This window comes from Narcine bancroftii, chromosome 1, assembly GCF_036971445.1.
Source record: "Narcine bancroftii isolate sNarBan1 chromosome 1, sNarBan1.hap1, whole genome shotgun sequence".
Taxonomy (NCBI): Eukaryota; Metazoa; Chordata; class Chondrichthyes; order Torpediniformes; family Narcinidae; genus Narcine; species Narcine bancroftii.
This window is the reverse complement of record NC_091469.1, coordinates 269167347-269184657: the sequence shown is the minus strand read 5'-3', so window position 1 is coordinate 269184657 and position 17311 is coordinate 269167347. Positions and strand designations below refer to the sequence as shown.

At 37.5% G+C, this 17311-nt stretch overlaps 1 protein-coding gene and 1 non-coding gene across 2 annotated transcripts in view; one reads left to right on the top strand and one right to left on the bottom strand.

Moving 5' to 3' along the window:
* Positions 1–1142: 1142 nt before the first annotated feature.
* otog (otogelin) overlaps positions 1143–17311 on the bottom strand; it is a 190090-nt gene continuing 173921 nt past the window's right edge. The window contains exons 54-56 of the mRNA XM_069922075.1: positions 15161–15206; positions 4058–4137; positions 1143–2280 (exon numbers count right to left, since the gene is read on the bottom strand). Of these exons, the coding sequence (XP_069778176.1) occupies positions 2080–2280; positions 4058–4137; positions 15161–15206 (327 nt within the window). The 3' untranslated portion in view covers positions 1143–2079. The remainder of the gene's footprint in view (positions 2281–4057; positions 4138–15160; positions 15207–17311) is intronic.
* On the top strand, positions 12605–12711 carry LOC138752089 (U6 spliceosomal RNA). The gene has a single exon (XR_011350362.1). It is a non-coding gene; the product is annotated as a U6 spliceosomal RNA (small nuclear RNA).

The following is a 17311-nucleotide window of genomic DNA, read 5'->3' as shown; positions in this document are numbered from 1 at the left end:
TTCTGGGATATAAATTTAAAAAGAAACTCTGAATTACTCTTTTTAATTTTTTTTCACTCTCTGCCTTATGTAAATTTCCTCAACGTGTTCATTAACTCAGGATACCCACGTTGTCCTGCTTCATTCTGTTTTCAAACTTTTTCTACTTGGTAGTTGCTACAAAAATAACATCAACACAAATGTAATAAATATAAGCTATTACTGTATTTTGGTGCTGCCAGAGAAATGTTGTTCCTGTGGAATAAATGGACCATATATTTCACTCCTGATGGGTTGATCTGTGCTGACCTGCATGATCTAGTGATGAACTATGAAGAGAGATAACAAATTCAGGCTGATGTACAAATTACAAGGCTGCAATGTGATGAAGTTGCTAATTAAGCTTAAAGACTTTCAGTTTGCTCTTAAATAGAGCATCACTTCTTTAAACCTAAAGCATTTCAGCTAACTCAGGATACCCAACCTCAATTATCATAAACAGTTTGGAACATGCCTTCTGCACCAATTTCATTGGCTTTTCAGACTTGTGTTTTCAGAATCAACTTCTAACATACAACAAGGAGAGAACTATCGCACATCTCTCTAGAAATGTTCCATTAATGGTTTATGATTTTAGAATGTGAGAGGAAACTTCAAATTTTCAATTTAAACAAATTCCATCTATAAACTATGCGCTATTTAATCAAACAAATTCTAGTTTACTCCTGTTGCTTACAAGGCTTTTGATCATTCAGCTGATGGAGACGATGTGGCAGAACAAAACCGTATATTGGTTACACATGTAGTAAAACAGTATTATTACTACATGTGATAATGAACCAAAAGTAGCCAAACATGCTCAACATATCCCTTATCATATCTTCCACCTTCAGCTCAGCAGGGAGAACCAAACACTGTAAGAATGGGGCTCCTTATGCTTGAAAAATTCAATAGATTTTCAGTTATTAAAGATGAGGAGAGTTCAGATAGTTTGATGGACTGAACATTTTTTTGTTTTGTTAAAGAATGCAGAGCTAATTTTCTCATGCTGAACCCATGCACGTATCCTACTGTATATTTAAAATAATCAGACATGCTGATCACAATTCTCAGACACTGATTTTAAAATCTTTATTTATATAATTAGCATTTTCACTGCCCATTTCTACAAGAGAGTAACATCACGTGAATATACAGGAATGTATAGTTCTAATTATATAATAAAAAATAATAATTGTTCATGTTTCACAATAATTTGACAAAATATTGGATGCACACAATACAAAAAAGGTTTTGTTTTATTTGTTTTAATGTTTAAATAAAGTGCACAGAAATATACAGATCCCAAATAATCAGCTGTATTTGAACATGTCCCGGGAATCTATGCCAAAACCTATTCTTACCAACTTTTGCTGAATTAATAACCTCTAATCATTGTTTTAATGCATTTAATTTGAAAAGAATAAAAACAATGAAATATTTTGAGAAAATCTTCAGTATCTATCCTAAACTTAAATGTATTAGAATTAAACATTCAAGCTATTTCAATAAGTCCACTGGCATTAACAAGGCAATACCACTGTACAAAAAGTGTTTCTTCTAACTACAAAATGGATAATTAAAATAATGATGATTTATAAAAGTTTTTGATAATGTAATTTGTGTGAGGTGCGTGCTCCTCTAAATGAGGCAATGAGTGTACTGTCTGCCAGCCTCGAATACCCCAGGATATATTGACTGTATATAGTTCATTTGCAGTGAATCAACGTTATAAACCTAGGGGCAACGCTAAGAATGGGTTCCTACACGTTAGACTCCAGTTAGCTGGATTTCTTTGGCAACTTTAAGCAGGTAAGATGCAGAGATTTATTTTGTGAGTTAAATGAATGGGCTATTTCAGGCAGTCTTGAAAAGAATGGTGAAGGGGTAGAAACAAAAGATCCACAGGAAAATGTTTAACTAAAATAACAATTAAAATTCCTAAATACAGATTGGGATTAATTGAATGGACTGCATGTGGCACCAAACTAAATTGATTTTTTAAAAAACCATCATTTCACAAAGGACACAGTTACTTTGTTTATTTGCACCCATCAATCTCTAGGACCATTGGCAGGCACAGTCTGTTGGTTCTTGGATGGGATAATCAACCCAAGTTGAGTTGCCGCTGCAATAAAGCTGCACCTTGCGTTTCTGCAGCCCAATTTCCCTGCAGCACTTGCAAAATCTGGCATGTGTGTTAATGCTGTAGTTGTAGATACTAGCAGAGGGACATTTTCCATCACATGATACTATATTCACCTAGGAAACAGTAGATCATGTTAATTTTGTGTCACACAAGAAAACATTTCTAATAATTTTTTTTTCTTTTCCTGCCATTGACCCTCTGCATCCTAAGTTGGTTCAACCATAATTTCTTAGAGCAAGTACAGATTTGACAGAAGCCTTTACTATCAGTCCCTATCACAAACTCAATGTGCTCTTTATTCTGGCAGCGCTTATCTCTCCCTCCCTGTTCAATACCACAAATTATGAACATCCTATTTAACCTGGAGTTCCTTTCCAATGGAGTTACTGCATATTGACACCAGCAAAATATTACTTACCTTCCTCTGCCAGTTACAACACTCCATTTACAGCAACTCTTCCATCCCCCTCACCAATGATCTCTACATTCCTGCGATTATAGTCTCGTGTTTTGACCCAATCTCATTTTGTATCATCTTCAGCCAAGTGGCCTCATTATCGATGTCTCATAACTTGGAGAAGTCCCTTCTTAATTTGTAGAAATTGGGAGTTTACTGTCATACACACAAATACAATGTGCAGATGCGCTAAAATTCTTATTTGCTGCCGGCTCACAGGTAGATGAGGTACACCAAGAAGAGTATAAATTAAAATTTACTACTGAATACAAGGCATAACAAAATAAATATAAAATGATAAATAGGTAAATAAATAGATGTTCACATCTCATTGAAAATGCCCTTTAAAATCCATCTCAATCAAAGTTATGGATTCTACTCAATTTCCTGCTTTGCATCAATGAACTGTGTAATAATGAGAATAATTTGGCTTTGACATTTCTCAGCCTTTTTTTTTTAATCCCCCATAGTACATGGTATTTTAGAAAATTATTGTGATAACAAATGCAAGTTTATATATTTTTTTCCTTTTCTGTCTATATTCCATTCACAAGATCTCAGGTTAAATGTAAGTATCTGCTTTCTTTCTTCTAGTTTATTTTCAGGGTTTAGGTGTCACTTGCAAACCCTTCAATTTCCCTTGAGATGGTAGCCATGAGATGCCATCTCTAAGGATCTGCAGGCATTTTGCTAAGTGTAATTCAATCATGCTGTGGTTTGTGAGTTCTAAGGTTTAAACCCATTTATGATGGACTGACAATAGGTTTCCTAGGCAAGATGGTAGTGCCCCTGCTGTCCTTTGATAATAGAGATTATGGGTTTGGGAGACACTGCTGGATCACCTGGGCAAGTAATTACAGTGCATTTTGTGGACAGTTCTGCATTCTATCCCAATGGTGAGGGGAATTAATGTGGTTGATGGGATGCCTTTTCTTGGATGATGGCTTGACAAGAGCCATCACTCATCACCTATGTCTTGTAGATGGTCCTTGAAGTATAGGAGGTGATTTGTCATTTGTGGAATTTGTTACTGTGGAGGGACGATCATTGGGGGAGTTTAAGGGGGCAATTGATAGGTATCTAATTAGTCAAGGTATCAAGGGATATGGGGAGAAGGCCAGAGCCTGGAACTACACGAGAACAGTTTAACTTCGAGTGGATTTGCGGAACAGACTTGATGGGCCAAATGGCCTACTTCTGTTCCTTTATCTTGTGATCTTGTGACTTAAAATCTAACCTGTCACTGGTCCATTTCAATTTCTGACATTGGTGATTCCGAGCTCATTGATAGTGGACCACTATGCAAAGATAATGCCAGTGAATGCCAAAGGCAGGTGATTAGATTCTTGCTCCTTTGAGATGGTCATTGTAATAAGAAGATGATGGCTAATTTGATGGAGAAACATGTTTTCTTCTATTTCATTTTTACTTACTGGCCTGTTACTTCGGCAATCATTCTTTCGAATGGTCATTCTCACAACTACCTTCTGACATGACTTCACATCCTCTTTACCTGTACAAGATAATTATCATTAAGCATTCATTTCACAACCTTCCAATTTAGTTGAATATGATTCATTTTTACAAGATTAATATATATATCTGAAGAATTAATTCTTTATATTGCATTGTAAAGTAATTTAAAAGACTTCAAACTTCAGTATACAATTTCAGCTATATTGGACAGCTGTTTGAATCATTTATTTGCTTGGTTTTTCATCACCTTTCTTCAAATACTTTAAAGCTACATTCAAATCTGATGATTGACTATTTGTTGGCATTGCCCTAATGACTACATCAGAATTAGTCCTGCTTGTGCCTGACAATATGGGTAAACAAGTGACTGGGATCAGAGAATGGAGGGGAGTAGTGCTAATTTTCCAGATGGCAAAGAAAAACTCTTGCAAAATATCACACATTGAATTTGTGTGTCACTAGTAAGAATGGAACAATTAAATGCTATCAAGAACGAAGCAGTAAGTTTGGACATTGTTTCTCATCGGCAAAGTGTATTGAACGTTTGACGGGTAATGAAATGAACATGGGAATTTAACAAACCAGTTTAAATATCATTTAAAGCAAGCCCACATAAAGAGGAAGAAAATATTGTGTATGCAGATATGTAATATTTAACTCAAACTGTTGAGGTTCAAAGAAAGAGCTCCTCTAAAATCATAAGAAAATCCACTAAGAGTTAGGAATGGCAGTGGCTGCTGCTCAGAGCTAGCAATCTTGCCGCAGCATCAGATAGATTTAAGTTCAAGCCCAAAAGGAAAACAACAATCTGGGCTGTGTTGTTAGAATGCTGCAAGTTAGGAGACAATCATCTTCTGAAAGAGTTGTTATTTCAAGGTTTCAAATTCTATCTTGAGTAGTTATAAATAACTCCTTGAACAACAGTGACCAAGCAAGTTTGAAGATAATCATGAATTAGAATAAGCCTGGATCTTATGAGAAAATGCTAAAATGGCAGAGGGCAAATTATGACATTGTTAGACTCGAACCATGGGGTGTTAAGAACTTCAAATTCCTGGGTGTCAGCATTTCAGAGGATCTGACCTGCAGCCTCCATGTTGACGCACTCACGAAGTAGGTTTGCCAGCAGCTATTCTTTGTGAGGTGTTTAGGAGATTCAGTACGTCACTTAAGACTCTTGAAAACTTCTACAGGTGAACCGTGGAGAGCATTCTGACTGGTTGCATCACTGTCAGGAGTGGAGGTGCCAACTCTCAGGACAAGAATAAACACCAGAGGGTTGTTAACTTGGCCTGCAACATCACAGGCACTAGACCTCACTCCATCAAAGACATCTACATCATGCCACATCATTAAAAAAAAGCCTCTATCCTCAAATATCCCACCACCACCCAGGCCATGCCCTCTTTAGGTATAGGAGCCTAAAGTCATGGACTCAGTGGCACATGGACAGCTTCTTTCCCAGTGCCATCAGATCCCTGAATAATCAATGAACCAAAGACACACTAACTTTTAAAAAAATGTTTATTGTTGTAAGATGGTTTATAATATAAAATGTTTGCACTAAGACGCTGCTGCAAACACCAAATTTCGTGAATTGTTCATGACAATAAATTCTGATTCCTAGACTCAGAATCAGCTGTTAAGTGGGAGTAACTGTGATTGGTCAAGTCCACAACTGACATGTGGGAGTTGTTTAATGACTGCCTAATTAGAGTCTAGGACAGATATGTTATGGAAGAGGAAGGGCAGTGATGTCAAGATAAGAGAATATTGACTGGTGATAAAAGTCAAGATGGGTGACCTGTAGCGATTGGCAGGGATCTGTTCTGAGATCCTTGCTCTTTGACATTTTTATAAATGAGTTGGATGAAGAAGTGGATGGATAGGTTTACAGATGATTCAAAGGTAGGATGTGTTGTGGATAGTGTACAAGGTTGTCATAGGTTAAAACATGATAGAGGGTTCAGAGTTGAACAGAGAAGTAGCAGATGGATTTCAACCAGGATAAGTGTGCATTTTGGAAGGGTACACCTGAATGTGGAGTATGCGGTTAATGGCAGGATTCTCAACAGTAGTTACAAACAGAGGGATCTTGGGGTCCAGGTCTATAGATCCTTCAAAGTTGCTGTGCAAATTGATAGTAGTTAAGAATGTGGATGGTGTGCTGGCCTTGAGTTCAAGAGCTAGGCAGCTCCATAAAACTCTGGTTTTGGGAGTATTAGATTCAGTTCTGGTTGTCTCATTATAGGAAAGATATAGAGAGGGTGCAGAGGAAATTTACCAAGATGTTGCCTGGATTGGAGAACAAGTCTTATGAAGCAAGGTTGACTAAGCTGGGGCTTTTCTGTTTGGAAGGCTGAAAACAGAGGTGACTTGGAGGTATGAAGGATAGCCAATAAATACCCTTTTCTCAAGGTGACAATAGCAAATTCCAGAGGACACCTAATTAAGGTGAGTTGAGGAACGTTTAAGGGAGATGTCAGAAGCAAGTTTTTTGCTCAGAGAATATTGCATGATTGGAATGCATTGCCAGGGGTTCTGGTGGTGGTTGATGCAGTAGGGACATTCAAAAGTCTCTTGGATAAACCCATGGATGTAAGGAAAACAGAGGGTTATGTGTCTGAGGTAGGGAAGAATTAGAGTGCTTTGGACTATGGTTACAAAGGTCAACACAACATCATAGGCTGAAGGGTCCATACTGTGCTATAACATTCTATGTTCTCTCATCATAGTCAGGAAGAAAATTCCTTTTATGTTATAAAAGGTTACATAAAATAAGTAAGATTCATGAAGCTACAACTAGAAAGGAGTGCAGTAAAGGGCACAAGCAAAGCATTAGGAAGACCAAAAGGTTCCATGAGATGTTCTTGGTGAGTGAGCTTAAAGAGAATCCCAAGGAATTTTATATTTATTTTTAAACAAGAGGATGACTAGGAAAGATTAAAGCCACTCAAGGAGAGAGTAGGAATTAATGTTTGGAATTACAGAAAGTGATTAAGATACAAATGAGTACATTACAAGAGAATTCATTATGGAGAAGGACATGGAGGATAGTGAGAATAATGCAAAGAATGGCTACGTGTTCAATCATTTTATGATCAAGAAAGAGGTGGTGCAGGGACTTTTGAAGTCAATGAAGGTGGATAATGCCCCAGGGCCTGATGCAGGTTATTGAATTATTCAAGAGAGAAGATTGCTGGGGCCTTGAGGAAGATCTTTGTACCCTCACAGGTGACAGGGGAGTTCCTGAGAGGACTGGAGAGGAGCCAGTGTTGTTCCTTTACACAAGGCAAATAGGGAGAGTACACTGGTGAGCTTCAAATCAGTCATGGGGAAGCTATTGGAGAGGATACAGGGTTAGGTTCAAGCATATTTGGAAAGGCATAGTCAGATAAGAGAGTCAGTATGACTGAATAGGGTAGGTTTTGTTTTACTGTTACCTTGCTGTATGCCTAAATTTCAATTCCAGATATGTTGGGGGTGGGGGGTGGGGGGATTTACTAGATCCATTGGACCCATGTTTATAGGTGGGCAGCCCAGGCTCATATGGCAAAAAAGCATGTTATCATGCTGTATCTTTAGAAGTTATAAGAGCAGAGAAATGAGAGATGGAATTTAAGTGGTACATGTGGACTTTAAGTAGTCAAATGCAAGAAGAAAATACACCATTAATGGCAGGGGTCTTTAGAGCATTGATTTGTAGAGGGATCCAGGCCCAATGCTCCCCAAACGTGGTCTTGCACGTAGATGGGGAGATAAAAGAGGCACATGTCCTTGGTCAGACACTGAGTAGAATAGTAAGGAACTTGGGTTGCAGCTACACAAAATAGTGGTCGGGCTGCACCACTATTATGTATTATGTGCAATTCTGGCTGTTTCATTACAGGAAGGAACCTGCTGGCTTCGGAAAGGGTGCAGAAGAGACTGATCAGGATGTGCCTGGATTAGAAGGTATGAGCTATGCAGGGAGATTATAGCATCAGAAGCTGAGGGGTGAATTTTATTAAATTATGAGAAGCAGAGATGAGAAATGATCAGAATCTTTTTTCCCAGGGTACAAATTTCACATTGAGGATGTGCATTTAAAGATGAGCGTAAAGTTTAGGGTGATTTTTTTTTTGTTGTTGTTGGACAGAGTGGTGGGTGCCTGCAATGGCCTGCCAGGAGTAGTGGTTGACGCAGAAATGATTGTAGAACTTAAGAGGCTTCTAGGTATTGTTAGGTCTGCTTTGTTCATGAATGAGTGAGTCAAACACCAGACTGAGTCGAAATCAAGGTTCTTTGTTCTTTATTGCCGGATTGTAACACTTGCAACTAACAGTGTTAGTTGGAGAAGGCGCATTCTGCCGTTATCAGCAAGTGGTGTTTTTTTATACCTCAGGATACGCACTTAGTAAATTATCATACCATGACATTGTCCAATGAATTAGCTGTTGCTATCCTTCTCTGTTAGTCTGCTGCACATCATTCTTGTTAGTGCAAAGCTTATCTTGAGTGTACAAGGTCACATCTGCATTCTGTTACTCCTTAGTACTGGGTGACTCCTTCTCCGGTCCCATCTCATTATGTTTTTACCTTACAGTATATATACACACAAGTGTGCAGGGAATTGAGAAATGTATACCATGTGCAAGCAGCTGAGGTTCACTTTAGTTTGGGCATTATATTTGGTGTAGATATTGTGGGCAAAAGGGCTTGTTCCCATACTCTGAAAATCATGTTTTTTTTTTTTTGAAACTGTTATTCCAGCCAATATTTATCATTCAATTTACATTTTTAAAAACAGATAACCTGATCATCATAACATTGACTCTTGAGTGAGACGAGGAGGGATTTTATTGTTATCTATCAAATACTGAAAGGGCTTGATGGAGTGAGCATGCAGAAAAGGTTTCTTGTGGATGGAGAATCTAGGATCAGAAGGCACAGCTTTGGAACAGAGATGAGAAATTTCTTCAAGCAGATGATGGTGAATCTGTGGAATTCATTACTACAGTCGGCTGTGGAGGACAGATCATGGGTATATTTAAAGTGGAGGTTTGTAGATTTTTGATTAGCAATGGTATCATCGGTTATGGAGAGAAAGTATGCCAAATGGAGTTGCAAGGAATAATACATCGCTATGGTGCAAATGGCAGAACAACATCAATGGGCTGAATGGCCTGTCTGCCCCTGTCTCTAATGGAGATTTTGTGCAAATTGCTGTCATATCACTCAATAGTGAGTCTGCTTCAGAAGTATGTCATTGGTTATGAAGCATTTGGGGATCTTCTGAAATGGGTGTATAAAGTATAGGTTTTATTTTGCTCTGTAATCATTTCTGGAAATGTGTGAGTAAATTCTTGATTTGGTCAAAGATGAGGGAATGTATATATCCACCTTTTGGTCAAATGGGAGTTTGACAAATAGAAATTTAGTTTTAAGGGGCTTTAAACCGTGTTGCTGAGATGGTTCCTTCCAACTGCTGTTTTCCAAAAAAAATTACATTAATTTTATCCAGGTGCCATTTCCCTTCGTTTTTCCAATGTTCTTCCACCTTTTTCAAACTGGACAGATCATCTGATGCCAACAGAGAGGTACAAGCAAGTGTGATAAACTCAGGTAAGACCAATTACAAACCATAGATTCATTTCCCTATTTATTGATCTGTTTGACTATTTGCACCCATAATCTCTTTAGGAGTGCTCTTCTACAGTCTACCAAAATAGAGAAAGCTTACATACGAGGAAGGTGATGCAGGCAGTAGCCTAAGTAGAAAACAATCATTACAGTATTTTAATCTCTACTTTGTCTACATAATCTAAATGTTGGGCAAGTAAATATAACCATATAACCACTTCCAGCACAGAACAGGCCAGTTCGGCCCTACTAGTCCATGCCGTAACAAATCCCCACCCTCCTAGTCCCACTGACCAGCACCCGGTCCATACCCCTCCAGTCCTCTCCTATCCATGTAACTATCGAGTCTTTCCTTAAATGTAACCAATGATCCCGCCTCAACCATGTCTGTTGGAAGCTCATTCCACATCCCTAACACCCTTTGCGTAAAGAAATTTCCCCTCATGTTCCCCTTATAATTTTCCCCCTTCAATCTTAAACCATGCCCTCTAGTTTGAATCTCCCCCACTCTTAATTAAAAAAGCCTAATTGAAAAAGCCTATCCACATTTACTCTGTCTGTCCCTTTTAAAATCTTAAACACCTCTATCAAGTCCCCCCTCAATCTTCTACGCTCCAGAGAAAAAAACCCTAGTCTGCACAACCTTTCCCTGTAACTCAAACCTTGAAATCCTGTCAACATTCTCATGAACCTTCTCTGCACTCTCTCTATTTTGTTTATATCTTTCCTATAATTTGGTGACCAAAACTGTATACAGTACTCAAAATTTGGCCTCACCAATGCCGTGTACTATTTCATCATAACCTCCCTACTCTTGAATTCAATACTCCGATTTATGAAGGCCAACATTCCAAATGCCTTCTTCACCACACCATCTACCTGAATATCAGCCTTGAGGGTACTATTTACCAACACTCCTAAATCCCTTTGTTGCTCTGCACATCTCAATAGCCTACCATTTAATGCATATGACCTATTTAGATTTGCCTTTCCAAAATGTAACACCTCACACTTATCTGTGTTAAATTCCATCAGCCATTTCTCAGCCCATACCTCCACCCTTCCTAAATCACCTTTTAATCTACAGTAATCTTCCTCACTGTCCATCTACTCCCAAGGCCATGGTGATACCTAGGATTAGAGCATTTCAAATGTAGTCTGCCACTTACTATTTTAATATTCTCCCATCTAAGTATGGATTTCGTATTCATTTGCAGCCAAAAAAAACACTTCCTATTGAACAAATATTGGCACAAGTTTGATATCTCTTGCTAAATCACTCCATAATCTGCTTCAGAGATTGGGGAACACACCAACCACAAGATGATAAGCACTGGCTACATTTCCAAAAGTTCTTCTTTTTCAATATTTTAATTGGTTTCTTCAAATAAATGTTACATAGGTACATGACAATAAAATAAAATATTAACAAATCTTATATAGTAATAGAAATGGTATTGAAACCCATGTCTCATTGAAATGAAGTAAAAAAATAAAAAAATAAAAACCACTACACTATTTATCAATCCCCTCCCTTCAGAGGCTACTGGCTAAACATAAGCAGTCCGCTACTAATAATAAAAAAAAGGTAAACATACGGGTCAAAACCCAGAAACTAATTAATCTTACAAAGTTAAGATTTATTTCAGTAGTGGAACATCTAATTTTTTTCCAAAGTCAGATATCCCATCATATCAGACAGACAACTATTGAGTGTGAGTGGGAGGGAAAGCATCTTTCCATCATTAAAATGGCCCTTCTAGCCATAAGGGAGGTGAGGGCAACTACATGGGATTGTGAAGAAGTTGGACCTGTTGGCCCACTTATTCCAAAGAAAAGGATTTGGAATCAAAGTAATATTAAGAACTAAAGACAAGGTACGAAATACCCCTTCTCAAAAATTGGAAAGAGAAGGACATAAACAGAATATATGATACGGTGAACCTTATACATTTATCCCATTTATGAAATAGAATTTAGCCAATTGGACTTTGGGATAGTGGGTCCAGTGTACTATTTTAAATTGTAATAATCAGTGTCTAGCACAAAGAAAGAATGATTTCACACGTTTCAGAACAGAATTCCATGTAGCTTCAGAAAATAACTTGAAAATCTTGTTCCCATAGTTTTTAAATTCTGTCCAGGGAACTGCCCCTAGAATTTGTAAGTAATTCATAAAGGCTAGATACCACCCTTTTATAATTAGATTTTTAATTATATATCATCCCTGTCATATTAGGATCCAGGTCTTCAGGGAGCTTTAAAATTAAAGAATTCAAAAGCTCCTAACCTGTAAATAGTGAAAAAATTATGTCTATGTATTATAAATTTGGTGGATAATTATTCAAAAGAAGCAAGATTTTAGTCAGTAAAAGTATCTAAGAAGGACGGGATACCTAAATTTAACCAATGTTCGTAAACAATATCTTGAACCTAAGATAAAAAGAAGGAATTGCCTAAAGTAGGACTAATTACTAAAAATCTATGGTACCATAATGTTTCCTAAATTGAACCCAGATTCTCAATGTATGTCTAACAACAAAATTGCCAGTTAATTTGGAGGCCAAAAAAGGTAAAGGTGCTCCAAGTGTTGAAAGAAGGGAATACTTTTTTTTGGTGGATTTAATTTCTATATTATCCATGTTGAAGCACCTAAATTTTCTTTGTGATGAATCCAAAATTAATGTATCTAATATTAGCTGCCCAGTAATAAAATCTAAAGTCAGGTAATGCCAAATCCCCCGTTCTTTTTAACATTTTGAAGGAAAACTTTAAGATGTGGCACTTATATCTTCATACAAAAGAAGATATGATAGAATCCAGTGAATCAAAAAAATGATTAGGGAACAAAATCAGGACCAGTTTGAAAAATATATAAAAATGTGCTCACTTTGGCAGCACATATACTAAAATTGGAATGATACAGAGAAGATTAGCATGGCCCCTGCACAAGGATGACATGCAAATTCATGAAGCGTTCTATATTTTTAAGACATAAACAAAAATATAAAAATTTAGGAAGGATATTCACCTTAATAATGTCATTAAAAGGGGACCATTTTGTCAAGGACTTCTTGACATGACTCATTAAGGTTAGATAATTTTCTTTAAACAAATTACTGAATTTCTTGGTAATAGTGATACGTAGATCATTGAACTGAGTTTTAGCTATTTTAAAAGGAATAGAGGAATCTAAAGAGCAGGAAGAACTCAAAACAAATAGCTCACTCTTCTACAAATTCATTTTATATCCTGAAAATTGCCCAAATTGTTCCTCAATCTCTAAGTGATAAAATAGATGGAATCGATCAGTCAGGATTTGATATTTACAATAAAAGATCATCTGAATAAAGAGACACCAGCTCTTGTGATTCCTGAGATACCAGCTGATTCCGAAAAGCCACTGCTAGAGGTTCTAAAGCCAAATTAAATTAAATGAGCCAAATAATGAGCTTAAAGGACATCCCTGTCTGGTTTCACAATACGACTTAAAAGGTTTGGTTTTAATTGAGTTAGTAAAGATTGAAGCTGTAGGAGATAAATATATCAGTTTAATCCAATTTATAAATTGGGAACCAAAGTTAAATTTCTCCTGGCAGTTCAAATGGCACGTTGGATTCCAGTCCGTTTTTGTGTTTCTTTCCTAGCCTTTGCTAGGAAGTTGTAAATGTGAATAAAAGAAGCAGGGATGAACAGTAGCAATGAAATGGGCACATTTATAGATTTAGTCCATATTTGTATCCTATGCTAGGCCATTGATAATAAATCTAGTTCACAAAAGTTGCCCTGGTAAAGGTCCAACAGAATCCACAGGAACAGTACTAAAGGCCATTGGCTTCGGACAATGTCAGCACTTCTGAGAGGAAATTGGGATAAATCTCAGAATTTGTGTCAGTGTGAGAATGGGGGAACTTGACTCGTGTTAATTGTTCCCATCGTTTGTATTAATTTTGTAAAATTGCCTGGGATTTGTTGGCAGTTCCAATAGAGCTAATGGTGAACAAGAGCTTAATGCAATTCCCTACTCCATAGACTCTTTTCCCTTGTGCTATTCCACACCATGATGGATCCATGAGCCAATTCTCTAGAATTGGAAATGTATGCTGAGGACAAAGAAACATCTTAATTTCATTTTAATTATGTGTGTTATTGTTAAAATAATATTTTCCTTTTCAAAGCTGCAATAATTAATATTATGGATTTTTATATATTGTAGTTTGTAAATGTATCTGCTTATAAGAAAGTTCTAGATATATCTTGGCAGCTGACAAAGCTGGTGAAAGGATTTGCTTGCTATCAAAGGTTTTCAGAAGTGTTTTGTAGGCTGCCTTGCAAAGCATTCTGTTATCCCATAATACCACAAGAAGCATGATCGTCTGAACCTGTTGTCAGCAACTGTGGGGAATAGGAAACACAAGTGGGGAATATAAACAGCAGGCTTCTTTAACAGAGCTTCAGAATGTTGAAAAAATGTCTTGTATATAGTGAGTATGCAATTTCTAAACTGCATTGTAAATTTTAGATAGAGCTACAAAAGAGCTGCTTCTTCCAGAGAGTTGTGAATCTGTGGAATTCTCTGCCTAACAGAGCAGTAGAGGCACCTTCATTAACTGTATTTAAGATTGTTGCAGGATAGGGGATTTAACGGTTATGGGGAACAAGCAAGTAAGTGGAGCCTCATCAGCCATGATCTTATTGAATAACTAAGCAGACTCGATGGACCAGATGGCCTAGTCCTGCTCCTATTTCTCATGTTCTTATCAAAAGGATTAACACCTCAGGATATCAATTAAAAATTTGGAGCAAATGATACGTGGAATGTGAGGAAACCTTTTTACTTAAAGTAGCTATGGTCTGAAATAAACTGCATAAAAAAGTGATAAGAACAGAATAAATTGGGTCTTCAAAGGATTAGGCATGAAGAAAGAGCAGAGAAATTGCACTGAATGGATTAATCTATTCAGAGCTTCATTTCAATGATATAATAATTGCAAATATTTCCATTTATGGTAATGGTCCTGACATAGTTAGATCTTAAAAATAAATCACAAGAGTCATGGCTTATTTGTTTCATGAATGTTAATATTATTAAATGTTGACATACAGCCCTGTAACAGGCCATTTCAGCCCTATGAGCTTGTGCTGCCCGATTTACACTCCATTTACACCCTGGTATGCTTTTAGTGGGAGGAAACTGGAGTCCCCGGAGATATCCCAGGCAGACACAGGGAGAACATAGAAACTCCTTACAGACAGAGTGGGATTCAAACCCAGGTCTGGTCCAGATCGCTGGCGCTAAAGGCGTGGCGCTAACCGCTATGTCATTTGTGCCATCCGATGATTAAGTTTGCACTGATGTTTTTATGGTTAAAACCATTTCAATGAGTGGCTAATTAGTACTGGATTCAAAAATGGCCCCCGATGAAAAGTTTACTCACAGTTTTTGCAGCAGCCATCCATGTATGTTATAATTGTTCCTCCAATCTGAGGAAGAAAAGCTTTAATTAATTTTGATGGAGCAAGGTTAAATTACGCACATTGAAATTAAATCCAAGTGCCCTTATTTACTCAAAAGAGCTAAGTAGGTTGAAGAAGATCAATGCCGTAGCCAGAGGCTCTAAAAATTGGTTACCATTTTGGGATTCACATTGTTTTATTACTGACACAATTTGGTCTTAGCTGGAAAACCATTCAGGAGAATGAGGTGTATTGGAATGATTCCAGAGATAAAAGTTCAGTTGTGTGGAGAGATTATTCTCTTGAGCAGAAAAGTTTAAAGGATGCTCTAATTCACAAATTGTGAAAAGTTTTGACAGAGGAAGTAAGAAACTATTTCTTCTGGCATGTGGGAAGTCAATTCAAATTTATTAATGAGAAGAGGTAAAAGTTCTTAAGAGTTTTTATATAATTTGGAAAGCAATACTTGGTACAATCAGATTTCATAGAAAAATATTTAAAGGCACATAGTTCAGGGGTGTTGGCAGAAGCTGGGGTTTAGGCCCAAATTAGACAAGCATAGCAGACTTTTGAATCATAAAATTTCTTAGATTCATTCCCTTCCAAACACTCAGGAAGGGAAAACCAGAGGTGTACTGTGATAGTACAGACCTATCACCAATGTATATAGTTACAGTATCTAGAGTGTAATGACTGTGCTTACAGCGATTGGCTAAGAGCTTAGCCGCACCTACTGTCTGGGCCTTAAAGGGTTGTGTCCCTAGCCAGGTTGGATCATTCCGGACTGGTCGGCCACCTGTGAAGAGCTCCTGTCTTTTGCTAATAAAAGCCTTGGTTTGGATCAACAAGTCTTTGGTTCTTTCGACGAGCTCTACATGTACGAAACAGTGATCATTGACATCATGAAGAAACCACGTCAGTGCCTCTACTTCCTCAGCAGTTTGCGGAGGTTTGGTACGACTACGGAAACTGGCAAATTTCTACAAATATTTGGTGGAAAGTGTTCAGACTGGCTGCATCACGGTCTTGAATGGAGATACCAATACCCCTGAGCAGAAATCCCTGAGAAAGGTAGTGGACACAGACCAAGACACAGGCAAAACCCTCCCCACCACAGAGAACATCTACAAGGAATGATGCCATCAGAGAGCAGCAGCAATCATTAAGGATCCACACCTCCCACTGCTGCCATCAGGAGAGAGGTATAGGTGCCACAAGACTCGCATCTCCAGATTCAGAAACAGCAGCCACCCCTCTACCATCAGACTCCTCAACTACAAACTCAATCAGGGACTCAATTAAGGACTCTTACATTTGCACTTTATTGATTTTTTTTCTCTTTCTCTGTATTGCAGTTTATTTACATTTCTTTATTTGTTTACACTGTGTAATTTTTTGGCATTACCAATAAGTGATAATTCTGCCTCACCCACAAGAAAAAGAATCCCAGAGTTGTATGTTAGGCCATGTATGTTCTCTGACAATAAATCTGAAATCTAAATCTAACCTCAAGTACAACAAAATTGTGCCCTGATTTTTGAATTGTTTATTGTCATTTGTACTAAGATAGAGTGGAAAAACTCTGTTTTGTGTGCTATCCATGCAGTACATAGTCATAAAGATCGTGTAAGAAGTAGTATTAAAGGCAAAAGTACAATTAAATAGTACAAGATATCATCTATTGCTAATGCAAATTCCATTCAAGAGTCTGATAATGGCCAGGAAAGAAACTGTTTTTAAATCTGGAGATGTGTGTTTTCAAACTTGCATATCTTCAGCCAAAAGTAGGGAAAGAGGTTTCCTTTGGGAGGTTGTCAACTTTCCAAAGGTAGCAGGAAGAGAGAGACAATGGGCTGAGCTGCATTCGCATCTCTCTGCAGTTTCTTTCAGCCTTGAGTTCTCCATGTGAGGCTTTGTGTATTGTCAAAGAGTTTTGCCATCTTCAATTCAAGACTAATTATGGCAAAATATCATGCAATGAAAATGATGGTCTGGTAGCTTTGAGTGCCAAAAACTATCAATTAGAAGGTGTATACATTTAGCTAATATCAGACACTATTAAAAGTTAAATAGTGTTGATACTTTGGCAAGCAGAGTCGTCCACATTTGCAACGTGGCTTAAAAGGGTATTT